Consider the following 27,110-nt stretch of genomic DNA (forward strand, 5'->3'; position numbering starts at 1 on the left):
CACATATAACTGTTTTGTCAACTGTTCCCCATATTGTCCATGATCCCTTTCTCCTGAAGTTTCCAAAAATGAGATTCATGTCCAGTAAGATAAGACACATCTACTTCGTGTACAGGGGCATAGCTATCTTTAATGTAGCAGGTGCTATGGCACTCAGTCACAGGTGAACGAAGATCTCATTGCACCCAATAATGACTATATTGTACTCAATAGGGCTGCAGCCATGCCTATATTCAGTGTTTGCATCCAGGTACATGGCATCCTTCCTAGGAAAATATAAAATCAACCTTCAGAGTTGTCTTCTGCTGCATTTGTGGTGTGATAAGCCCTTTATTTATTGAGAGTCAAAACCCTCTTCTTCAAGGGCCCTCGGGCAGGGGGGTGGTAGTTGATGGTATTGCTTGTCTTCCTTGGAAACACTTAGTTTGACTCAAAATACTTTGTTGCTGCAACCCCAATGAGACACTTTTTTCTGTTCTCGCTGAAGGTATCCCTGCTAATGTGTCTGGTAATAAGTGAATAGTGTGCCCATCCATCGATGACCTCATTCTCTGTTTTGCCTCTTGCAGAAATGTATCCTTGATATTCTCATCATTGGTTTTAAACTGAATATTTGGTCCTTTTATATTTTTTCAAGTGGCTGGCATTGCATGCCACCAGGTTACCATTTTTTTAACCTTTTGGGTTAGTTCTTCTATGTTCAGACCCACCAAATGAGGAATATTCCATTAAGCAGGTCATTTCCTACATGCTTTAAAATTATTTAACTACAATACGAACTATGAAATAAGTGTGAATTAAGCATGTTTTTTTGCCATATATAAATCCACTAGGATCTTCAAGCCAGTCTAGCTCATAATTGTACCATTGGTGCAGGGCGAAGCACAAATATTCGTGCTTAATTGTAATTGCAATGTTTCAAGTTTCAGAAGCATGTATGATTTCATTCCCATTGAAATATGTGTCCTTATTTTTCTTCTGCAGGATGGATTTGATGTTGATCACTTTGTTTCGGAATGCAGAAAGCGCGTCCAGCTTGAAGAGCTACGTGATGACTTGGAGCTCTACTACAAGCTTTTGAAGACTGCCATGGTGGAACTCATCAACAAGGACTATGCCGATTTTGTTAATCTTTCCACCAACCTGGTATTTCCCTTTTTAGATTATCTTCAGAAAAGTGTCCATTCCAAGCTCCAGTAGGCTTTCATTTTTCTAAAACCATGTGTCCTTGTACATTTTGCTACTAATACATCGATTTAAGCATTAATGCAATCTAATGGGGCCGTTCACCTCTGTCCATGTATACCATGCTTTCAGCAACTAGTAAATAATGTTGTATTTCTTGACATGTTATTATTGTGTCTGCCATTTAATCAAAAACTTAGTTATTATAACTGCAAACTAAGTTTTTAAGCTTCCTCTTTAAAGACACCCCAGGCTTTGTTTTCTCTCTTTCTTTTATTTACCTGTTTTTATTAGTTAATATATGTATTAGTACTAAGTGCTCAGTGTTGACGTTTTTATTGTTGTGCCAGGAGGAAAGTTTTGTGTCCTAGTGCTTTTAGTTCCTTCTCGACTGTCTTTTAGGGGCAGCCTCAATTTTGTTCTGCTCTGTGAGTCTTTGGATATACTCCAGAATTTCATAGTGGATGAACATATGGCATATATTACCTGCAAGTTGAGGAAATCTTCCCATCCTCCTTATTTGAGTGAATGGGTTCCAGTCAAAAATAGCATTTGCCACTTTGATGAGAATAGCATTCAAGTTAATATTTGCAATAATTAGCTGTCTGTTACCCTGTATACAGGAATTCTGTTGGAAATGCCCTGTTAAACCTGATTCTTGCTTAGCCTTTTCAAAAAATGTAACCCTCCCATCCGAAGGGTGCATCAACCCCATTCCAATAGCCACAACTCAGCTAATATCAAATTTCGCATTGTATTTTATATGGGCGCCACCAGGAAGTTGATTACGAGACTTCAAATATTACTAAACACATTTGTGGTGAATGTTCATTTATCATTCTCCCTTTCCAGTCTTACTAGTTCTTTCCACTCTATAAAGCATGTATGGAAGATGAGTTTGAACTTATTCAGTACTTTAAGCAAGGAGGTCTCTTCTTACCATTTAAAAAAAGTTTGCATTGGCACATCAGTGATAAAGAGTTGTTTTGCTTTTTGTTTAGTGTATGTTTTTTTTCTCGAGAATCACTGTCACACAGCACAACTACCATATAGAGCCCGGAAGTGCAAGCTTCGATCATATTCAGAAAGCGCAGCTTAGGAAACGGCATTGCAAGATTTCCTTACTCGCTTACTAGCTACAAAACAAGCAGTAACAAGTGCAATTTCCTCCGCATTGGCACAGTAAGGACAGCACGTTGCAGATCACACAGACGCAACATGGGTAGCAGCAGCGCATGCCTCGCTAACACACACAGTAGATCAACAGCAGCAGTGCAGTCAACCGGCACAGCCAGAACAGGTACAAAACCATATAAAGGAAAGGCACACGTTCAGACATGCAATGCTACATGGAGACGAAAAACATGGAGTGAATGACGATAGGCATTTATATAGATTACAGTTTAGCTCACAAAGTAAACCAAACTGCCTCCAGGTACTTTGGTAGGCCATGGCGCCTCACAACTAAAGGGCGTTCACCGAAAACCTCATGTCTACAAAGAATGGATGAAATGCTGATTTGCCCTGGCAGAGTTCAAACCGCGGACCTGTAAGTTGAACCCAGACTCCACAGGAGCAGTCAATTCCCACTAGTTTATTAGGCATATTTAAATTGGCTGGTAGCTATGATCCTTTAGTATTTAACTATGTCCTTCTGTCAGAATATTCAAAGAATAATAGGTGAAAACTGTAGATTAGCAATTTTAATGCGATTTGCAGAAATGAAATGGGCAGGTGTTTCTACCAAGCAGATATTTTGTTTTGTTGCCAAAACAAAAATAATCACACTCTAGTTAAGAGTTTAAAGATATTATTGAAAATGGAGGATGGGCTGGAAAGTTGATAGCTTGGTTGGACAAGGAGAGGGCTAGTCGTGTGGTTCCTTTGATTGAGAGGGAGGATGGAGTGAGAGTGACCGACCCTGTTGAGATTGTGGAATGTTTTTCTGAGTATTTTCACACAGTGTACTCCCCAGTATCGGACAGACCGGAACAGGATTCGCATCTGCTTTTGAGAGACATTGCTTTGCCCTATTTGTCGGATTTGGATAGGGAACTGATGGATGCGACACTCTCTGTTGAGGAGGTTGCGACCGCAATCCGCTCTGTGAGGTCGGGAAAGGCCACGGGTCCGAATGGTCTTCCCATCGAACTCTATAAGCTGCGCCCAGATAAAATAGCGCCATATCTTCGCTCGATGTTCTTAGAATCGCTAGATGCGGGTACCCTTCCACCGGACCAAAGGCGTGCGTCTATTGTCGTGATTCACAAGGAAGGGAAACCACGGGATTGCTGCGCGTCGTACAGGCCCATCTCGCTTTTGAACGCTGAGCCTAAGATCCTCGCAAAAGTGCTTGCTAACCGTTTAACCTCTGTTGTCTGCGACCTGATCCATCCGGATCAGTCTGGGTTCATTCCGCACCGGAACACGGCACTGAACCTTCGGTGTTTACATGGCGCCCTTGCGAGAGCGTCCTCACTGCGTGAATCGGCCATCTTGGCTTCTTTGGACGCCACAATGGCGTTTGATATGCTGGAATGGCCATATCTGTGGGCTGTCCTCGCCAAGTTTGGTTTTGGCCCAGTTTTCATCAGCTGGGTGAAACTACTATATCAAGACCCCTTGGCCCAGGTAGTTGTTAACGGTCGTGTTTCTTGCTCCTTTTCTCTCGGAAGGGGTACTCGCCAGCGGTGCCCGTTGTCTCCGCTTCTTTTCGCCCTTGCTCTGGAGCCTTTGGCGGCTTGGCTGCGCTGGGAGCCGTCAATGAAGGGTATACACTGGACCCCGATTTCGAGGACCGGATATCGCTTTATGCTGACGACATCCTGTTATACCTCACGTCGCCCCGGAAGTCGCTAGTAGTACTATTCGATGTCTTGACTTCCTTCGGTAGGAATTCTGGCCTTGTGATAAATTGGTCTAAGTCCTGTGTGTACGTTACCTCGGGAGACTCTCCTATCTTGCCGTGTGGGTGCCCAATACAGGTGGTGCACGCGGGTTTCAAATACTTGGGGGTGTTTATCACCTTAGATCCTGTAGTTCGCTATGAACGTAACCTGCTGCCCCCGCTTCAGCGCTTGCGATCTGATGTTGTGGCATGGCATAAACTTCCGCTGTCCCCGCTTGGACGTGCGGCTTTATTTAAGATGATGTCCCTGCCCCGATTTTTGTATGCCCTACAGAATACTTGCGACACCATCCCGGCCAGCTATTTTCGGGAGATTGAAAGCTTACAGCGACAACTGATATGGGGTGGACGGTCTCGTATAGCACTCGCCAAGTTGACACTTCCTTGGTACGACGGTGGAATCGCTCTCCCGGACATTAAGCGCTACTACTGGGCCTCCCAACTGGGGGGGATTAATCATGGCATGTACGATCCCGCGTCGAACCCCGCGTTTGATATGGATAAATGGTTGCTGCCTGGTGGTGATTACAACAGGGCGCTTTATACAAAAGCCGTAGGGAAGCAGCTCACTGGCCCTGCCAAAATAGCGGTGCAAGTCTGGCATCGTACGAACGATCCCATGGGATGGAAGAATAGACTTACGCGCGCCACTCCGCTTTATGCTTCCGAGAGGCTGGGCTCCCTATGGAAGACGAAAGGCTTTGATAGATGGGACGTGACTGGCATATGCAGGATGAATGATGTGTGGACTAAGGGTAGGATCAAAACCTTTGATGAGTTGAGATTGGAGTATGACCTGAGTGACGGGGAGTTTTTTAGATATGCTCAGATCCGACATGCGCTGATGGCGATTTTCCCTCCGGGTACTATTGTCCCGGAGGCGTCACCGCTTGAGGACCGGGTCCTGGATGGGCACGTTCCTGACAGTACGATTTCGCTTATTTATAAAAAGCTGATAAACGACAGGACCGACCTTTTACTACGACTCAGGGAGGCTTGGACTGGCGATGGTTTGGAGTTAGACGACGAGGACTGGCAGCAGGCCATATCCTCGCCGAAGGAGGTTGCAATTCCGGCCCGCCTTAGGTTTGTGCAGCTTAAGATTCTCCACAGGATTTATGTTACCGATCCGCGCTTGGTCAGTATGGGTTATGCTTTGGATGGGCTGTGCAGGCGTGGTTGTGGCCTTCCGGGCACCTTTCTTCACATACTCTGGGAGTGCCCGGCGATTGTTAGTTTCTGGACTCGAGTGCATGCAGTAATGGAAGAGGTCACGGGTGTCGTGTTGATGCCTGAAGCCAGACGATGCCTGTTGAACGTGTGGGAACCGAATGACTATGATTTGTCACAGACTCAGTGGGTGACCCTAGGCAATATGATCGCTAAGAGGGATATCGCCCAGTTGTGGGGCTCTCAGAGGCCACCCACGGTTCTGGCGTGGAAGGAGAACATGGACTGGTGTATGTTCAGGTAGAAGACGGTGTATGTGGCCCGTGGCAAGCCCCGCAAGTGGGGTAAGATTTGGGGTCAATGGAACTCCTACCGGGGAGACATATGTACGCCCCCCTTTACAAAATTGGTGGCGGATCCTCCCTCCCCTTGATCCGACATTCCTGCAATCATGTTGCTTTGATTGTCTCTGTACTCGCTGTGTCCCTCAATCCTCCCATCCTGCAATGTCAGTAATTTTATTATGATCACATGCTTTCCTCCCCACTGGACGCTTCGCCATTCAATTGCTTGTACTGCCTTGATTTTTTCTTTTTGTTTACGTTGTTAAAAGTTTCAATAAAAAGAAATATAAAAAAAAAAAAGAAAATGGAGGATGGGAGTATTCCGTAAAAATTAAGAAGTTTAGCATGAGAAATATGTGCCCTCTGGCTGTATTACACCAGACATTAAATCTGCATGCTTGGAAAGTAGGATGCTAGAATCCAGCTATTGACTGCCTCATGTTTAAGATGTGGAATTTACCTCAAGGAGACGGCCCACTAAAGAGGAATCTTATGGTAGGTTGAGAGCTGTTTCAAAGTGGTGCTCCAGCAGTTATATCAACCCACTTGTGGCAATTTCTTTTAGGTCTGGTGTTAGCCAAGAACTTTGGCTTTTAATAAAAATATATATACTAATATATGCTTACTTACAGGGGATTTCCGACAGCCCCCTTGTCCCATTGGTCTGCTGTAATGTCATTCACAAGTTACTTCCACCCACAGAAGCATACAACGTGGGGCACAGGGTTAACCCACTTCAGCCCTTAGTTTTGCTCTAGCACAATATGTAGTCCCAGGGGTGACAAAAGCAATGCGTGCTTTTTATATAAAAATAGATGTATGTTTTGGCTTTGAGACAACTCTTGTTTTCATAAAGTGGGCGTATTCATTAAAAGAAATGAATCATAGCCAAAATTTGCATTCATAAAGACAAAGTCATTACGAAGGGTTACTTAGCTAACATTTCAGCTTCTTATTTTCTCCTAAACAAGCTTTCTACGTTTTGTCTTCCAATTATTGACAGATTTTTTTTAAATAGTTCAAAACTATTTTCCGCCTGTGCCTTTTAGACTTTTGTCTTGAGTTGTGAATGTGTTGCTGACAGTACGTATCGGTTTAACGTTTGCAAGAATACACTCTCACTTTCCAATATTTGATCATCAAGGGCGCGGTGAAGCACCTGCTTCTGCGGCAGTGCTACTGGGTCAGATTAAATTGTTCTTTATGGCCCCTGCTAACTTTGATCTTTGACTTGTAGGTTACAAGACACAATCAAAAGCCAACAAATACTGCAGGAAAGAAAAACCATGCAGCAGCTATGGGGTGACCTAGGGGTGCCAAAGAAGTCAAATATTGTAGGAAAAATAAATTATGAAAACGGCAAAGAAAAAAGAACTAAAAGGCAAATTAAGTGTGCAAGCAGGAGAGAAGGAATTAAAGAATGCAAAGAAGAGGAAAATGTTGGCAAGAAAGCTAAATAGGAATACACTGAGAATGTAAAGAAAGATGAAACAGAGAGGAGGAAGGAAGGAACAAAGCACTCAGAGAAAGAAGGGTCTCAACCCAGGATGTCAGGGAAAAAAAGGAAGGTATGAATAAAAAAAAAAAAGGAAAGAAGGAATGTAGGAGTATAGAATTAAATGATGGAAGAAATAATATAAATATCTAAAGGAATGAGACAATGAATGAAAGAAAGGAGGAAGCTGGAAAGGAAGGTGCAAATGTAGAACGAATGAACAAAAAGGGAACACGAAAGAGGTGGTAAGAAAAAAAGGGATGGAATAAGAAAATAAAGGAAGAAAAACGGGCTGGAGGAAGAACACTGGGCTAAAGAGAAAGAATGGAGGTAGTACAGTAAGATGAAAAGGAACTTAAATGAGAATATGAAGAAAAACAAGATTTGAAGACAAAAAGATGGATTGAAAGATAAATGACAGATAGAAAGAAAGGAAACAATGAAAGAGAATGACAAAGTAGGAAACCAAGATGAAAATAACAAGGCATAGAAGGAACAAAGAATAAAAGAAAAGATGGAAAGAAACAGAGAATGAATGTAAGGTGGAGCAGTTTCCACTGGCCTGCACAGAATCGATTAGGATCTCTACTTTGCTCCATCACTCTGTGCCATGTGGTTCAAAGTGGGGGTACTTTCTTTTTCTGGCTTCCCCCTTGTTGATAATGATGACTGCTTTTCTTGTTGCAATTAGTGGTAAGGGGAGAGTGGGACAAGATATTTTAGTGTGGCCTTGAGGGTTACTTGTCCTTACAATCAAAAACCAAGTAGGCAAAACAGGTTATTTCTTGTTTGTCTTGTTTACAGGAACCTATTTCCTAAAACAAATATCAAGATGAACATTCACTAGGTTATGAATACTAACTTGGTGATTGCCTTTAAATTATGCAAGATTACTGTGTGCCGGATAGTCTTTCTGTTATTAACTGCATTCCTCTCCTCCTCATTATTTGCTATTTTTTTCTCTACCTAAGTGATAAATGACATGTGAGTTCAATCCCCTTTAATGTCACTAAGTCCTGCCCTCCTCCTCCTTTTTACCTGGCACTACTCTTCCATTTTCCTTAAATATTTTACTGTGGATTGGTGCCTGTAACTTCTCTGTTTGTTTTTTTCCAGTCTCCCCATTTTCCCTTCCATTCTTTGTGACCCTGTAACTCAAGCTTATCATTTCTTCCCACTTGATTTTTTCAGATCTTCCCCCACTGTGCCACCTTTTTCTCTCTATCTGTAGGTTGTCTTCCTTCTGTCCCTTCCTACTTTGAGGTCAGGGTAAAAATATAAGGAGGCTACTAGAAACCTAATCATTTGTGTTATTGCTCAGTAGCTCATTGTAAGAAAGTGGCTCGATATGTACTAGACCAAAGTAAGGTACAGTGTGTATAGAGTCCAGATTCTCCAGAGGTATGGCAGAGGTTAAAGTTAGATATAACCTTACTCTCTAAAGTGGTAGCTTGGTCGAGCAGTAAGGCAGTATCGGAGGACAATGTAAAGCATTTGTTGTACACACTCAGTCAGCAAATTGTCTCACACACTCAAGAACTGAACTCTAGGCCAATTGTTTTATATCAAAAGATATAGTTGTTTTATTTTAGAACCAACAGGTATCAAAATGTACTTTTCTCAATATGAGTGACTTTAGGTAAGTACTTTGCAAATAGGCAATAGACTTTGTAAGTGCAATAGCTTCAGTGGTTGCAATAGGCTACACAATTTCAAACACAATTTAACATTGAGCTCAATGGGTTTTTCTAGATAAATGCAGTCGATTACTTTATGAATTACTTTTCTAACCACAGGACTGGATCCTAGATTCAGTCCCGGGACATGAGCTGTAAACAGTTAAGTAAAAGAGTTTTAGTTACAGTAGTGATTTTTGAAGAATAGAATTGTATTTTAAAAGTTGACAAACTTTTTCAGCTGAAATTACCAATGTTATCCTATGGAAGGAAATTCAAGTTGCAGGTAAAGTGGGTTCTCGTTACTGTTTTAATCCAGTACTGGACTCATAGGTTCAGCACTGGGTCCCTTATCTAAAAGAGGTAAGTAATTATGTTTTGGCAGTTCGTACGATTTTTAATCAATATTTGTAGTTTGCAAAAATCGACAAGAAATTTCACAGAAAAATAGTCAATGATTTCCTATGGAAGAAAATTCAATTTGCAGGTAAAGTATGTTCACGTTACTTTTGTTATCCAGTACTGGACTCCTAAGTTCAGCACTGGGACCTCTACCTAAGACAAGTATGTAATTACCTTTTGGTAGTTGGTACGATTTTTAAAGAATATTTGTAGTTTGCACAAATCGACAAGAAATTTCACAGCAAAACAGTCAATGGTTTCCTATGGAAGAAAGTTCAGGTTACTGGTAAGTACGGTTAAAATTACTTTTCAGGGTTTGTGCTGGGCTAGAAGGTGCAGCACTGAGGTCTCTTCTGATCACAGGTTAGTAAATCGGAATTTGTTGTTTGGCTGATTTTAGGTGAATATTTTAAAGTTCCAAAACTCCACACTTAAAAGAATTTCTGAGTGAAATCAGTCTATGTTAGCCTATGGAAGAAAAGTGAGTTATCGGCTTTTAGGTAAGTACTTGACTGGCAGAGTTAAGGTTCTGGGCATAGACTTGGGGGTCTCCCAGGGTCAGGTAGGTACAGTTGGTACACCAGCAGCGGCACGGGGGCAGCTGGGTGCAGAGGTAGTTAGGCCCATTGTTATCCAATGAGAGGCAGGGGGCCTTTGGCTGGTGGCTGCTGGCTAGCAGGCCACATGGCTGTGGGAGCTGGGCTCCTGGTCACTTGCTCAGGGCAAATGGGGAAGTAGGATAGGACACAGGCTGCACTGCCAGGGGCACTCGGGCGGCTGGGTGCAGGGTGCTTTTGAGCCGCCGGGCGCTCAATGTTATTTAATGGAGATCTTGAAAAGGGAACAAAGGCTGCAGGCCCGGGGATGGTGGATCTTCTGGAGCGACCAACACTTCGAGGGGTAAGTTGGGATCTTGGAGGGTAGGTAGGCACCCTGGAGTTAGGCACAGGAGGCCGGGGGGCGTTGGGTGCAGGGGTGTCTTTGGACGTCTGAAAATCTTACCCTCTGCTGGTTGCGGTAGGAGGGGCCCCTGGTTTTGAGTCTGCAGGCGTCGTCTGGGTCGTTGAGGAGGGTCCTTGGGCACTGAATTCCAGGTCAGAATCGCCGGGGGGACGTCCTCAGGGTCTTTGTCCACTTGGGCACAGGCCGGGCTCGGCTGGTGCAGAGTGAGTTGGATTTGCGGTTCCTGGCTGGCACCAGGGGTATTGCTGTTTGAGCAGAGTCACTGCGAGTCCTAGTTTCTAAGAGGGTCAAGGCAGGCGGGTCCTCCGGGTTTCTCGAGGTTGCTGTCCCCAGGAGACGCCGGGATTTAGCAGGAGCGGGTTCAAGGATCAACAGGCCTGTAGGGCTGGGGCCAAGTCAGTTGGTGTCGACCTCTTGTTAGCAGCTGCACAGCAGGTCTTCTTCTTCTTGGTCTTCTTTCTTGTTTCGAAATCGGGATCTGAGGAAGGAAGGTTCAGGGTGCCCCTAAATACTACATTTAGAGGCGTTACAGTAGGGGAAGGACAGGGACCAATAGGTCCCTGTCCTGGAGTGAGTACACCCCCTATCCTGCTCCTCTCCTGTGGGAGGGGGGCAGGAGCCTATCTTTAATTGGACAGGGCTCCCCATCTTTAAGATGGCCGGAGTCTGGAGTTGTGCTGCACCTCGCCTCTCCCCCCTGAGGGGTGGAGTTGGCAGAGGCTGGCAAACCCCCTTTCCTAGCGTAGGTTTTCCCGCCAGTCTTCCCGCCAGAGTGGGGGTCAGAATGGGTGGGGGCCAGTTGCTGAGTACAGTAAGTGGTCTGGAGAAGCTCACAAAGGCGGTATGCCTTTGAAGCTACCCCCTGCCCATCCTGGGGGAGGATGCCTAGCACCTCGCCCATTGTTGCAGGCCCAGGAGAGCGGGGGCTCTCCACCCAGGGGTCCAGCAACATGCTTGCTGTATGGCAGCCTAGACAGCCTCTCAGACCAGACGTGGATTGTAAGTTAGGTTTCAGGGGGCATCTCTAAGATGCCCTCTGTAGTGCATTTTACATTCAATCCCACACTGGCATCAGTGTGGGTTTAATGTGCTGAGAAGTTTGATATCCGACTTGTCAGTCTTCAGTGTAGCCATTATGGTGCTGTGGAGTTCGTAATGACAACCTCCCAGCACCATATACTGTCAATGGCATCACTGCACTTACAGTGCCCAGGAATGGCCCTGGATACTGTAGGGACACAGGGCTCATGCACCTGTGCCCACACCACTGGCATAGGGCACCCAGCTAGAGGGGTGACTAATGGATGCCAGGGCAGTGGGTTTGTGGGCATTCCACACAGGGATGCGTGCCATGTTGACTCTTTGTTTAGGTCTGCACCAGGGCACTCAGTCTGCCAAGGCGTGGTGTGGGTGTCAGGGTGCAGAGCCCCTAAAGGTGGCACACTATGCGCGGCAGCTCTTAGGGGTCTTCTCTGGTCACAAGGCCCTGGGTACCTAGGGTACCATTTACCAGGGGCTGGCATGTGGCCAGAGATGCCAGTTGGCTTTCAGCTTCAATACAGTTTTTAGGGAAGGAACACAGGCCCTGGGCACCTGACTGGCAGGAGCCCAGGGCACACTCAGTCAAAGCACATCAGCAATTCAACAAATAAGTGGGGGCATACCATGCAAGAAAGATGGCACTTTCTCACACTCATGTTTCTTTTCTTTAATTGCAGCACAGACTTTGCATTTGTGGCTAACTAAGACCATAGAGGGGCTTGGAGCCTGCCCATTGGTTTCCTTTCCTGTCACTTTCATTTGCCTGATTATACATTTCCCAGCTTGTCAATCTTGTGTTTGTCCTTCCCATTAAGCATTGTCCCTGTACCGTCTCTTTGGATAGCATCTCTGCTCCCACTGCTCTTTTTTAGAAGCACTACTTTTTTCTTTTGTGTGAAACACTCCACGAGAGTGCTTGTGGTTTCATACTGTCTCCATTGTGCATTTCTCTACCCTTGCACTTGTGTGCTCTCTGTTGCCCAAGTGCTTTTTCCTGCCCCTTTCTCTTGTACTCGCCTGTGTGCTTTTTAGGGCTCGGGCCTAGCGTACACTGCGCAGCAGTGTGCGCAGTCAGAGCCCTTTTTTGGGGGTTTTGAAAATGGACCTGGAAATTCCACGCAGCTCGTGCGTGTTATTTCCTAGGTCCATTTTCATTGGCCTCTGTGTGCACGTACTTTTAAAACAGAACATGCAATAGGCCATGGGCGGTCACGTAGCTCCGCCCATGGCCTACTGGTGTCTGTTACGGGGACCAGGCCATATGTCTTCAATTATTGCGGCCCCACATATGAAGACATATGCTCGCAGTGGTGCGCGCACCACTCGCGAGCTTTTTTCTTTTTTTTGGTGACGCATGTACAGGCCGAGTGGCTCTCGTTGGCGACGCAGTGATAGCGCTCTCCCATGGGCCTGTGCCCCGGATGCCGCTCACCGAAAGGGACTGGTAAGAGTTGGGAGTCCGTCCCAGAAGGGAGGCAGCGGGGGCCGGCGCCACCGTTGTCTGGAGGGAGGATCCTAGCCGTCTCGGCGGGCCCCACCACCCGCTGACAGGCAACATGACTGCAGTACCGTTCTCTCTCCCACCCACCTACAGCAGGCCCCGTCGGGCAGCGGCTGAGGGGTTTGCCGAAGTGCTCGCACCTGCTGTACTTACAGGGGCAGTTACCTGCTCGGGGTTGCGTAGGTGTGAGACTGCCGCCACTGTTGTCTGGAGGGAGGTTCCTAGCCGTCTCGGCGGGCCCCACCACCCGCTGACAGGCAACATGAGTTTGTGGTACCGTTCTCTCTCCCACCCACCTACAGCAGGCCCCGTCGGCCAGCGGCTGAGGGGTTTGCCGAATTGCTCGCACCTGCTGTACTTACAGGGGCAGTTACCTGCTCGGGGCTGCGTAGGTGTGAGACTACCGCCGGCATTCCTGCTGGCTGTGCCGGCCCCATAACCCCCACGCTGCAAGTGACACGTCCGTATGTGTGTCGTGTGCTTTACCAGTGTATACACGCGTTACTATTCTGAGCACGCTAAATCCACAACCCTCCTCGTTATCAGCAATCTACTCGGTTATGGGCAGTGTTTCAGTCAGCCAGATTAAAAGAACAGTTTCAATGAAACGTGCGTGAGAATAGTTAGGCTCCATGTGATGGATATTTGTGTTAGTCTCACGCTGGATGCGTGATATTAGAGGTTACTGGGTTTGGTCACGACCTGCCTCGCGTGAATATCCCAGTGTTCGGGGCGGGCATGCTCGTTTAAGTGGACCATGTAGCCAGCGGCTGTACTCTCATTGATGGGGGTTTGGGGATTGTATGTAGGAGGGATGGAACAATGACTAACCTACCAGAGGTGTATTTGGCTGTGGCGGATAGTTGCCAGGTGTCTGCTCTGCTGATGGTTTTATTTCTGGTATAGTGCTGGTAACTTAAGCTCATCACCTTGCATAAACTTTAGTATTTGGTCAGCATGGCGTTCATTGTTATATTGGTACTTGTCTGTAGTGCTTGGTATGCGTATGCTCCTTGGTCTGTGAAGTACCTGTCTTCTGGGCTCTATCATTCCATGGCCTTCGAGATTTCAAATGTTAGTTGCTGCCAGTTGGAGACTGGATGGCGTGGAGGTGGCTGCTGCTGGGAGCCAGAGTCCTTTTCTGGGGGTTTTGAAAATGGACCTGGAAATTCCACGCAGCTCGTGCGTGTTATTTCCTGGGTCCATTTTCATTGGCCTTTGTGTGCGTGTTCATAGAGGGCCATACTCGTCAAATGATCACAAATATTACGATGTTTTCATGTTTAACTGGTGCCATCTCTTTCTGACTTGCCAAACCACTGTCGCGTTTTGTCAGTTATGCAACAAAGAATGTCTCGTTGGTTACTGTATCTAGAGATACCTTTATTTCAGGTGCATTATCTGTGAATCTGTAGCATCCCTTGAGGTTTTCTGCTGTGACGAAACATATATGCTTTCCTACATCCATGTGCAAATGCATGTCTAATTTATTTTTCTTGCAACAGTACGTCTGTCTTCCATATTCTGTTGGCAGGTGCCAGCAATAAGGTCCAAACGACAATACCGCCTTTCTCATCAGTTCTGCAGTCCTAATATTGTGCAAATATCCACATTTCTCTGTGGTATTGCAATGGTGTTGGTGTGTGAGTAATTCCACTCTTAAGCAGTACTATTAATGGGTCTGTACCTCAGCTATATCACAGGGCAGTGTGTGCAATACTCCGAAGTACTGTGAGGCTTTTCTTTGGACTGCATTAATTAGACTATTAGAGTGGATGTTGCCACTCCCTTAAAAATCCCTGTACCAGGAAAGTACATCATACAAAAAGCGTTGCATTCCCTAAGTACTTAAGGGTCCATGGTGATCCATACCGAACAACTCTTGAGAAGCAGCACAAACAATTTCCTAGTTCTTTACTGTTAACCATGCCACAAGAGTGTTTTTCCCACCCTGTGTTGCTCTTTGTTGCTCGTGTGCTTTTTCCTACCCCATTCTGGTTGCCCTCCTGTACTTCCCTCTGTTGCTTTCTCGCCTGTGTGCTTCTCCCCCCCACGCCATGTTGCTGTCTTGCTTGTTGCTCCTCCATCCCAACTTTGCCCTCCGTGTTGCTTCCCCTTGTCCTCCTCTGTTGCCCTTGGAATTTCTTTCTCTCCCAACAGCTCTACATTGGTCTCTTGCCCATTTCTTCTCCTTCACTCACGTGTGCCCCAGTGTTGCTCCAGGCCTTCCATGTTGCTTCCGCTCTCCTGTGTTGCTTCCCCCAACTACTACTTTAAAAAAAAAAGCATTTGCAATCCAATCTGTCTTGCATTTGTGAAAGTTCGAGCTATTTGCGTTGTAAATTATATTGTTTTGGACTTATGTTTTTTGCTTGTAGTGGAGTGGATGTATGTTGTTTGCTATTTGTAGAAGTACTGTATACTGATGCATGGAGTACCAAGTTTGAGCTATTGGCATTGTAAATGATAAGGCCTTTTATTAATTTTTTTTTAAACCTGCAATCGGTGCATAAACATGCGCTTTGAATGTAAAGTCCTTGCTTACGATGAGCAAGGCTGGCAGTAAAAGAGACTGCCGGCCTTGCTTCTCATAAGCATGGACTATAAGTACAAAGTGCTTGTTTACACACCGAAGCAAATTAATAAAAGGCATTGTGTTTCTGTCTCTCGGTGCACATCTCTGTCTCGGTGTGCGTGTCTCTATCTGCGTGTATTTTTCTGTGTGTGCGGCTCTATCTCTGTGTGTGCATCTCTATATGTGCATTTGTCGATGTAAGTTCGTCTCTTCTCTGTGTGTGCATCTTTGTTTCTATGTGTGTCTCTGTGTGTGCGTCTCTATACGTGTATCAGTCTCTGTGTGCGTGACTGTCTGTGCGTCTCTGTGTGTATGTTTCCATGTGCGTGTCTGTCTCTCATGCCACATCAGTTCACTACACAAATGCACTCCACACCGCACAATTTCATGCCACACAATTCCACAAGTAACAATTCCAATCCAACCCACATAGTTCCACTACACACCACACCCATACACTCTAAAACACATGGCTAAAAGACATTGCCTTTTACAATGCTATTAGCTCTAACTCAAATAAATCCGAGACCTATTGCATTTCCAATGCTTGTTTCCATTGCCTCCTTGCACCTTCTGAATTGCTTCTCCCCCACCGACTCCCTCCATCTCCCTCCCCTTTGTTCTCCCACCCGCATCCTCCGTGTTGCGGTTCCCCAGCCTCTGTATTGCTTTCTCATAACTCCCACCCTCCCCTGTGTTACTTTACCTTCCTCCCACCATCCTTGTGTTGCTTATGCCTGTTGTTACTCCTGCGTTTTTGTGTCCTCTCCCTTGTTAGGGCTCGCCTGGCGTTGGAGCGCGAAGCGCTCCCGCCAGCGAGTTCTATAGCCGCCTTGCTCCCTGTCAAGGGAGTAGCAGCTGTGAACGAGCCCGACACAGAGCTGGGCACGAGCGGACCCAGGTCTGTGAACGCTCTTCAAGGTTGAGCAGCTTGTGCACGTTTGTTGGAGGTCAGGCGCTGCAAGCCCGCCAGACCAATTATCCCAGCATGAAACTCTACTTCCTGAGGCGCCACAAGACCAATTATCCCAGCAGGAGTCTCCACTTCCTCAGGCGCTGCAACAATTATCACAGCATGAGACCCACTTATCACAGCATGTCAACAGGCCCCCAGGCTGCTGGAGCACTCAACTATAATTAATGTGCAGTTGAGTGCTCCAGCAGCGTGGGGCGGCTCTCTGCATGCTGTGATAATTATCACTTTGGGGCCTCATGCTGTGATAATTAGGGCAGGCATGCTCTATTTGCAGCACTGAACATTTTCAAAGAAGGCGAAGCAGTGACGTTCATTGGAGACACTCACCCTCACCCCCTCACACACCTCCTCACCCTCACACCCTCACCTTCACACCCCCTCACACACACCCTCACATACCCTTACCAGCACAGCACAGCACAACACAGCACAGCAAAACACAACACAGCAAAACACAACACAGCACAGCACAGCACAGCAAAACACAGCACAGCAAAACACAGCACAGCACAGCACAGCAAAACACAGCACAACACAGCACAGCACAACACAGCACAGCACAGCACAACACAGCACAGCACAGCAAAACACAGCACAGCACAACACAACACAGCACAGCAAAACACAACACAACCCTCCCGCCCTCACCCCCTCACCTTCACACCCCCTCACACACACCCTCACATACCCTTACCAGCACAGCAAAACACAACACAGCACAGCACAGCAAAACACAACACAGCACAGCACAGCAAAACACAACACAGCACAGCAAAACACAACACAGCACAGCAAAACACAACACAGCACAGCAAAACACAGCACAGCACAGCAAAACACAGCACAGCACAGCAAAGCACAGCACAGCAAAACACAGCACAGCACAGCAAAGCACAGCACAGCAAAACACAGCACAGCACAGCACAGCACAGCACAACACAGCACAGCACAGCACAGCAAAACACAGCACAGGACAGCACAGCACAGCAAAACACAGCAAAGCACAGCATAGCAAAACACAGCACAGCAGCACAGCACAACACAACACAGCAAAACACAACACAGCACAGCAAAACACAGGACAGCACAGCACAGCAAAACACAGCAAAGCACAGCAAAGCACAGCATAGCAAAACACAGCACAGCATAGCAAAACACAGCACAGCACAGCAAAACACAGCACAGCAAAACACAGCACAGCAAAACACAGCACAGCACAGCAAAACACAGCACAGCAAAACACAGCAAAACACAGCACAGCACAGCAAAGCACAGCACAGCAAAGCACAGCACAGCAAAACACAGCACAGCAAAACACAGCACAGCAAAACACAGCACAGCAAAACACAGCACAGCAAAACACAGCACAGCAAAGCACCGCACAGCACAGCACAGCAAAGCACAGCACAGCACAGCAAAACACAGCACAGCACAGCAAAACACAGCAAAGCACAGCACAACCAAGCACAGCACAACCAAGCACAGCACAACCAAGCACAGCACAACCAATCACAGCACAACCAATCACAGCACAACCAAGCACAGCACAACCAAGCATAGCGTAATAAAGCACAACAAAACATAGCATAACAAAAAATAGCATAACAAAACACAACAAAACCTAGCATAGCATAACAAAACACAGCATAGCATAACAAAACACAACATAGCATAGCATAACAAAACACAACATAGCATAGCAAAACACAACATAGCATAGGATAACAAAACAAAGCATAGGATAGCAAAACACAACATAGCTTACAAAACATAGCTTACAAAACATGGCATAACAAAACATGGCATAACAAAACATGGCATAACAAAACATGGCATAACAAAACATGGCATAACAAAACATGGCATAACAAAACATGGCATAACAAAACATAGCATAGCAAAACATAGCATAGCAAAACATATAATAGCATATCAAACACAACAAAACATAGCATAGCAAAACAAAGCATAGCATAGCAAAACATAGCATAGCATAACAAAGCATAGCATAGCATAACAAAACATAGCATAACAAAACATAGCATAACAAAACATAGCCTAGCATAACAAAACACAACATAGCATAGCATAACAAAACACAACATAGCATAGGTTAGCAAAACTAAACCGAGCAGAGCATAGCATAACAAAACACAACATAGGATAGCAAAACAAAACATAGCCTAACAAAACATGGCATAACAAAACATGGCATAACAAAACATGGCATAACAAAACATGGCATAACAAAACATGGCATAACAAAACATAGCATAGCAAAACATATAATAGCATAGCAAAACATAGCATATCAAACACAACAAAACATAGCATAGCAAAACATAGCATAGCATAACAACGCATAACAAAGCATAGCATAACAAAACATAGCATAGCATAACAAAACATAGCATAACAAAACATAGCATAACAAAACATAGCATAACAAAACATAGCATAGCAAAACAAAGCATAGCATAGCAAAACAAAACACAGCATAGCATAGCATAACAAAGCATAGCATAACAAACACAACAAAGCATTGCGTAGCATAACAAAGCATAGGATAGCAAAAAAACATAGCATAGCATAACAAAACAAAGCATAGAATAGCAAAACAAAACATTACATAGCATAACAAAACACAGCACAGCACAACACAACACAGCACAACACAACACAACACAGCAAAACACAGCAAAGCACAGCACAGCAAAACACAGCGAAACACAGCACAGCACAGCACAGCAAAACACAGCACAGCAAAACACAGCACAGCAGAACACAGCACAGCACAGCAAAACACAGCACAGCAAAACACAGCACAGCAAAGCACAGCACAGTAAAACACAGCACAGCACAGCAAAACACAGCACAGCAAAACACAGCACAGCAAAACACAGCACAGCAAAACACAGCACAGCACAGCAAAACACAGCACAGCAAAACACAGCACAGCAAAGCACAGCACAGCAAAACACAGCACAGCAAAACACAGCACAGCACAGCACAGCAAAACACAGCACAGCAAAACACAGCACAGCAAAACACAACACAGCACAGCACAGCACAGCAAAACACAGCACAGCAAAACACAGCACGGCAAAACACAGCACGGCAAAACACAGCACGGCAAAACACAGCACGGCACAACCAAGCACGGCACAACCAAGCACAGCACAACCAAGCACAGCACAACCAAGCACAGCACAACCAAGCACAGCACAACCAAGCACAGCATAAACAAGCACAGAATAACCAAGCACAGCATAACCAAGCACAGCATAACCAAGCATAGCGTAATAAAGCACAACAAAACATAGCATAGCATAACAAAACACAACATAGCATAGCATAACACAACATAGCATAGCATAACAAAACACAACATAGCATAGCATAACAAAACACAACATAGCATAGGATAGCAAAATTAAACAGAGCAGAGCATAGCCTAACAAAACATAGCCTAACAAAACATAGCCTAACAAAACATGGCATAACAAAACATGGCATAACAAAACATGGCATAACAAAACATGGCATAACAAAACATGGCATAACAAAACATGGCATAACAAAACATGGCATAACAAAACATGGCATAACAAAACATGGCATAACAAAACATGGCATAACAAAACATAGCATAGCAAAACATATAATAGCATAGCAAAACATAGCATATCAAACACAACAAAACATAGCATAGCAAAACATAGCATAACAAAGCATAACAAAGCATAGCATAACAAAACAGGATAGCATAACAAAACATAGCATAACAAAACATAGCATAGCATAGCAAAACAAAGCATAGCATAACAAACACAACAAAGCATTGCATAGCATAACAAAACAAAGCATAGGATAGCAAAAAAACATAGCATAGCATAACAAAACAAAGCATAGAATAGCAAAACAAAACATTACATAGCATAACAAAACATAGCATAGCATAACAAAACAAAACCTATCATAGCCTAGCAAAACATAGCATACCAAACACAACAAAACATTTCATAACAAAACATAGAAAAACAAAGCATAACACACACAACCACACACACACAACCACACACACACAACCACGCACACATAACCACAACCACACACACAACTATCTATCTATCTATCGCCCTCACTCTGTCTATCTATCGCCCTCACTCTATCTATCTAATCGCCCTCACTCTATCTATCTATCGGCCTCACTCTATCTAATCGCCCTCACTCTATCTATCTATCTATCGCCTTCACTCTATCTTATCGCCCTCACTCTATCTATCGCCCTCACTCTATCTATCGCCCTCACTCTATCTATCGCCCTCACTCTATCTATCGCCCTCACTCTATCTATCGCCCTCACTCTATCTATCGCCCTCACTCTATCTATCGCCCTCACTCTATCTATCGCCCTCACTCTATCTATCGCCCTCACTCTATCTATCGCCCTCACTCTATCTATCGCCCTCACTCTATCTATCGCCCTCACTCTATCTATCGCCCTCACTCTATCTATCGCCCTCACTCTATCTATCGCCCTCACTCTATCTATCGCCCTCACTCTATCTATCGCCCTCACTCTATCTATCGCCCTCACTCTATCTATCGCCCTCACTCTATCTATTGCCCTCACTCTATCTATCTATCGCCCTAACTCTATCTATCTATCGCCCTCACTCTATCTATCTAATCGCCCTCACTCTATCTATCTATCAATCTATCTATCGCCCTCACTCTATCTATCTATCGCCCTCACTCTATCTATCTATCGCCCTCACTCTATCTATCTAATCGCCCTCACTCTATCTATCTATCAATCTATCTATCGCCCTCACTCTATCTATCTATCGCCCTCACTCTATCTATCTATCGCCCTCACTCTATCTATCTATCGCCCTCACTCTATCTATCTATCGCCCTCACTCTATCTATCTATCGCCCTCACTTTATCTATCTATCGCCCTCACTCTATCTATCTATCGCCCTCACTCTATCTATCTATCGCCCTCACTCTATCTTTCTATCGATCTATCGCCCTCATTCTATCTATTTATTTAGATACTGATCGCCATCACTCTATCTATCTGTCTAGCTATCTATCGCCCTCACTCCTATCTATCTATCTATCTATCTCTCTCGCTCACTCAATCTCTCTATCGCCCTCACTCTATCTATCTATCCCACTCACTCTATCGCATCACCACAGCATCACTAAGGGGCACAACAACATCACTATGCGCTACCACAGGATCATTGAATGCCACAGCATCACTAGTCGCCACCACAACATCACTCAGCGCCACCACCGCATCAATCTGTGCAACCATTTAACAACAACTGGGTCAAATATGATCTCTCAATGTTTCAAGCTTTATTACAAATGTCACAAAAAGAGGTTAGTATTTCACTTCTGTTCTTGGATTTTCGTCACAATAAAATACACTGAACATATTCTTCACAAAAGTTATTTACAAAAGTTTAAGCTATTTATAAATTACAATAACTTTTATTTAAGTATTAATTATTTAAAAAATTCAAAGCCATTGTTATTTGTAATATCAATACATCTAAGTCACGTGAATACAACACATATTGCATTACAAATGCTATAGGTGTCACAAGTTATAACTATTGGCATTGTAAATGACAAAGCTATTATTTTTGCTATTTTCAAAACCAACACATATGTAAAAAATGTGTCATTTACAATACCAATAGCTCAAACTTTCCTAATGCGAGACCTTATGCATTGCAAATGCTTGTTGTTTCTGCCACCATTGCTTGCAGTTCACTCCATTCGGTTTTTAAAAAACCCAAACACTTTTAACATTATCTTTTCTTTTTAGTTTACCGAACAAGCTCCGATCCATAACTTAAAGAAAAAAAATGCTGTCATTTTGATTTTGTAGGTGTGCCCACTTACAAAATGACATGAATGATTGCATCAAGTCCTTTTTTTGTTTTTGTTTTTTATTTTTACCATGATATACAGCTTGGCTACAAACCATTGGCAAAGCCCAAAAGGTCACAAAGGCGAGGCCTATTGGCTTTACCAATGCTTTTTATTCTTTAGATGTTTTTGTGCAGGTATTTGTAGTTTGTAGTCCACTTCTGCAACTGGGTTTCGAAACAGTATCTTTTTTGATGTAATGATCATTCTTTTTTTGACTTTTCACCAAATCAGTCTATCAGTGGAATAGGTTCACAAACTTGTCCTGAAAACTACATACTTTGAGATCAACCCATCTTTCTGCCAAAAGCAGTTCAGAATTTAACCAAAACTTTCATTACTACTCCTTTCGTCTTCTCTGCCTCGTTCAGAAACAGCTTCTATCCTAAGAAGGCCATTTGTTCTCTGGTGGCATTGCTTGATGTCTTTCATGCCATGGCTATGTTTCTTTGATAGATTTGTATTTCTTGGTACATTGTAAGTGTCCCAGAAGACACGATCAACGGGTGCTTGAAAGATGTATTTCTGTTTATATAAGCTACTGTTATTTACCCCACAGCCCCCATCCTACCCCAGTATTCCCTGATGAACAAGCTCTACCACACCATATGGTGAAAGTCACAGTAGGGGTCCTGCTTTTAGGACCGGTGTCTCCTTCTTAAGAATATTCGAGGCCTAGACATTTGAGGGATAGATAATTTTGGAACAGGCTTTTGAATTGTGAACTTGAAATTGGGATTTTCTCGACACTTTCTCAGTATATTCTAATGTTGTTACCCATTCTGCGTCCGTGAATTCTCCACCCAGTGTTTCATTTTGCCCTCTGCCTTATGATCCTGGTTGGGGATGGCTTGATAGTGTTCCATATACCAGTTTTACAGCCATGGTACCCCTGCTCATATGTCAATAGTGGTTGCAAAAGGTAGTTGCAAAAGGTTGGATGTTTGATGTTCCTGTGCCTCTTCTCATTCAGTGGTGACACTCCTACTAATAAACTTTACATCATAAATTGAACCACTGCTATGCCGTTATGTCTTCCTTATTTCAACAAATGCATTAAAAGTGTCATTATCATAAAAGACATCTATTTATGTCAAACCTGCTATGGTACAAGGGTGCCTGTCTCTCGCTGTATTGCTCAGAAGTGCTGACTGTAGAATTCCTGGCGAATATGCCAACTCAGTGACCATTTGTGGTGCAATGGTGAGTATAGAGTGAGTTCAGACTCTCCTTTTGTGTATGCTATGGAAGTTGGTCAGAATGAGAGTCGACTGGAAGTAGTAAGCAATAAAATGAGTTACTCAACCTTAGTGACATTCTTTCTAAGGCACAATTAATACTGTCATGGTTCCCTTGTCGACCTGCTATCTCCACACTTTCCAAGGCTTGTTAATTATTTACTAGTTTTCTTTCTGGTTCAATCTTCATTTAGCTAGTATTTTTTTCGTTTTTTGTGGTTCAGGAATTATTAGGTAGGACTTAAATCACAAGCCCGAGTGGTACCTTGATGGCCCCTCCTCGTCCGATTTAGACATTACTTGTTACAAATATATGATTGGCACTGCAGTTGTGGCTGGGGTTGATGAGATGATATGACTAGATCTATTTAGCAGTCTGGGAAGAAGGTTCCAGATGAAGAACCTATGAAAAGTACATTTACTGAAGGTAAGTAACTTGTTCATTATTTTAACTTACCCTACTGTGCATAGTAAGCAATTTCATACTTCTAAGAAAATTCTGAAGAAGGTACGACGAAGTGCCCTCTGAACATATCAATGCTTTACCATTATTGCAGTTTAACAAATATTTTTGTTCATATTAATTTTCCTGAGCAATTTTGCTCAAGGGTCCTGTACAAGTACTAACTGTAAAACCACCTATATTCAGACTGTGATAAATGTGCAGAGCTAGAGCAGTCATATGAGACTACTTTTGCAGCATGTATTTCCTTTGTGTACCCTTATGCTGCTTATGTTGATGTCCTCCAAATTGTAGTCTTTGTAATCTTAGTTATTAGGGTTTTATATTAAAATAACTTTTCCTGTGCACAAATTGAACTCCTACCTTAACCTATGCTCTTCCTTTATTTTTGTTTATCTTCTTGTCGTCAGGTCGGCATGGACAAAGCCCTGAGCCAGCTTTCAGTGCCTCTTGGACAATTACGAGAAGAAGTGATGGTATGTTTGAATGAATAGTATGGTGTACGTGGGTTTGGTTTAGTAACGCGATCTTTCATTGAGAAATGGAGTGCGTGCCTGGTTCTAGAATGCCACTTTGTATTCATTTACCCATCGTACATGCATGCTGTGTATGTTGTATTTTCTGTGGTCGCTTTAGAATATTGGACAGTGGAATCCCCACACAATTTAATGTTACCTAAAAGAAAAAATAAATGTACACAGTATTTGTAGAATAACACATGCCTGGTTTACTTGTAGAAGTCTGTCACATCTTAAACTACCAGCAAGCCTTCTAAGTCCCAGGGTTGAGGTCTCAAATTGCCTTTTGTTAGGTGGGACTAGCTAGTGGAGGCCTTGCTTTTCCTTTGACATAGTGTTATTAGTCCGGTGTTACTGGTTGAGAGGGGTGAAGCCGTACTCAATCAGCAGCCACAGTTCTTGTCAGGGTGAAACATACCCAAACCCCAAATTAACCTGTGCTTATCCCTCTGCTAGCTTGGCACAAAAGTAGTCCGGCTTAACTTTGAGAGACTGTGTAAAGTATTTATGAAGCATTTCAAACCCTAATAAAGTGAAAACATCAGACAAGAAAAATCCCAAATCAATTTAGAAAAATAGAATACAATTTGATAAATTATTTGAAACCAAAATTACAAAACTCCAATCATTATAACTGTACATATGTAATTTCAAAGTTTTATGTAAAAATAGTGCCTAGAATCACAGTGCCAACTGTGGTTATCTGTTCGTGCTGGACTAGATTAAGGTCACAAGTTCAGGCCACCCTGATGCAGAGCACGAGTTGGATGCAGGGACCAAGAATGGCCAGCTGAAGTATCTTAAAGCCTCGTTTACGGATTGTTGCAAGATCCCACGTTGAGGATGTATTACTCATCGGTGGTTCCTAGGAAATGCCGGGCTGTGATGTAGAGTCAAGCGTTTTCATCCAGGAAGTCATCAATGAGGGGCTTGCAATGTGAAGTCTAGCATCGAAGATGTGTTGCACACTGGAGGTTCCAAAGAAGCTGTGGGGCTGTGATGCGGAGTTCTGCGCCGTCTTCAATGATCTCGTCGTTGAGGGGCTTCTAATGTGAAGGCCTGTGTCAAGGATGCCCCATGCAGTGGTGGTTCCGAGGAGGCTGTGATGCCACATCCTGCATCAAGCTTGCATCGCGCGGTGGCAGTTCTGAGGCAGAGCTGCAGGAAGATGCATTGCGCTGTATCATTTCTGCCCACAGGATTGCAGCTGGGCTGGCGGAACACCTTCAGCCCAATCTCGAGTGGTCCAGGACTGGGGTGGACACCACCAGGGGGAGTCACAGTAGACAAGAGTCCAGGTGCAGGGTGCAAGTTGGTTGGAGCCTTTTCTGTCCCTGAGGTTCGTATTAGGAGGCTAGCCAACTAGCTCTTAGAGTCACTCTAGTGGTCCTGGGTTTCAAGATCTAGGTCCAGTCCTTTCACTTAGGCAGCAGTGTAACAGTCCTTCTTGCAAAGCAACACAGCAGTCCTTCCGAGTCTTCCACATGTCCAGAGGTGTTCTGAAGAGTTGGGTCTGAGGGTCCAATATTTATACCTGGTGCTCAATTTGAAGTAGGAGTAGGTTCTGGAGGTTTCCACCCCAGATGTGTTTGGTTTTCCTGCCTCCTTTCCCTGACCCCAGCTTGTCTGGTGGCTAAAATAGACTAGTGTCAACCCCTTTGTTAGAGTGCTCAGGCAGAGCCTTTGTGATGTGCAAGTGTGCTAGGTGACAGCTCATCCTCCTCGTCAAGTCTGGCCCATTCTGCCAGCACCTATGCCCCTTTTTTTTACTGCCTGGGAGCAATACTCAAAGACCAACTGCCAGCTACACCTAGTCATGTGAACAAGGATGCAGCCTGAAGGCACCAAACGGTTAGGACAAGAAAATGCCAACTTTCTAAAAGTGCAAAAACAACAGTTGATGGACAGAATGCAAAACAATGTCATACACTCACCCCAGTACAGAGATCTGGGCCTAAATCCATCATTTTTTTGCACACCATGCCATTCCAGTTTGAGTCCAGCCATATTCAAATCATCCTTGACCCTGTGCCTCATGGGAACAGTCCAGCCCTAACTGCCAAGCCAGTTCCTCCCTGACTGGAAACAAGCATCCTAGGACCCGTTTCTGGATTTCATCCCTCTTCAGCCAGGATAGCTTGATTCCTGTGGCATGGAGAGCACTGCCCTGGCAGTTCGGTCTGGACTGTTCCCATAGGGTACAGGGTCAGGACTGATTTGCAAATGGCTGGGTCCAAACTGGGGTGGCGTAGTGGGCAAAAGAACGATGGATTTAACCCAGATCTTTTGACTAGGGGAGAATGTTTGCATTGTCAGCATTCTGCCCATCATTTGTTTGCTGTAACAACTGTCTAAAAGTGTCATTTTCAGAATTGGGACTTAAAATCTAACGCTACCGTGGGTTATAAGTTATAATTCTGTAGACCCCAAAGTAGACGTTCCTATCTCCTCTCAATAGAAAGTTTTACATTATTATATGTAATAAGGGAGCCCAATGTTTTTCTAAGGGAGAGGTAGGCCTAACAGTAGTGAAAAACAAGTACATATCTAACTTTTTAAATATACTGCCCCCTGGGCTGTGTAGGGCCAAATATTAAAAAGTAAAGTTTGGGCATGGTAAAAGGTTTATCTTGTCTGGCCAAAATGGCAGTTTAGAACTGCACACACAGGCTGCAGTGGCAGGCTTGATACATGTTTAAAAG

The 27,110-nt window shown here is 44.3% G+C and overlaps 1 protein-coding gene across 1 annotated transcript in view; it reads left to right on the plus strand.

Moving 5' to 3' along the window:
- Positions 1 to 27,110, plus strand: part of COG2 (component of oligomeric golgi complex 2) — a 358,467-nt gene that overhangs the window by 23,893 nt on the left and 307,464 nt on the right. The window contains exons 2-3 of the mRNA XM_078648793.1: positions 985 to 1,146; positions 24,301 to 24,366. Of these exons, the coding sequence (XP_078504919.1) occupies positions 985 to 1,146; positions 24,301 to 24,366 (228 nt within the window). The remainder of the gene's footprint in view (positions 1 to 984; positions 1,147 to 24,300; positions 24,367 to 27,110) is intronic.

Source organism: Lissotriton helveticus, chromosome 6, assembly GCF_964261635.1.
Source record: "Lissotriton helveticus chromosome 6, aLisHel1.1, whole genome shotgun sequence".
In the NCBI taxonomy this organism is placed as follows: Eukaryota; Metazoa; Chordata; class Amphibia; order Caudata; family Salamandridae; genus Lissotriton; species Lissotriton helveticus.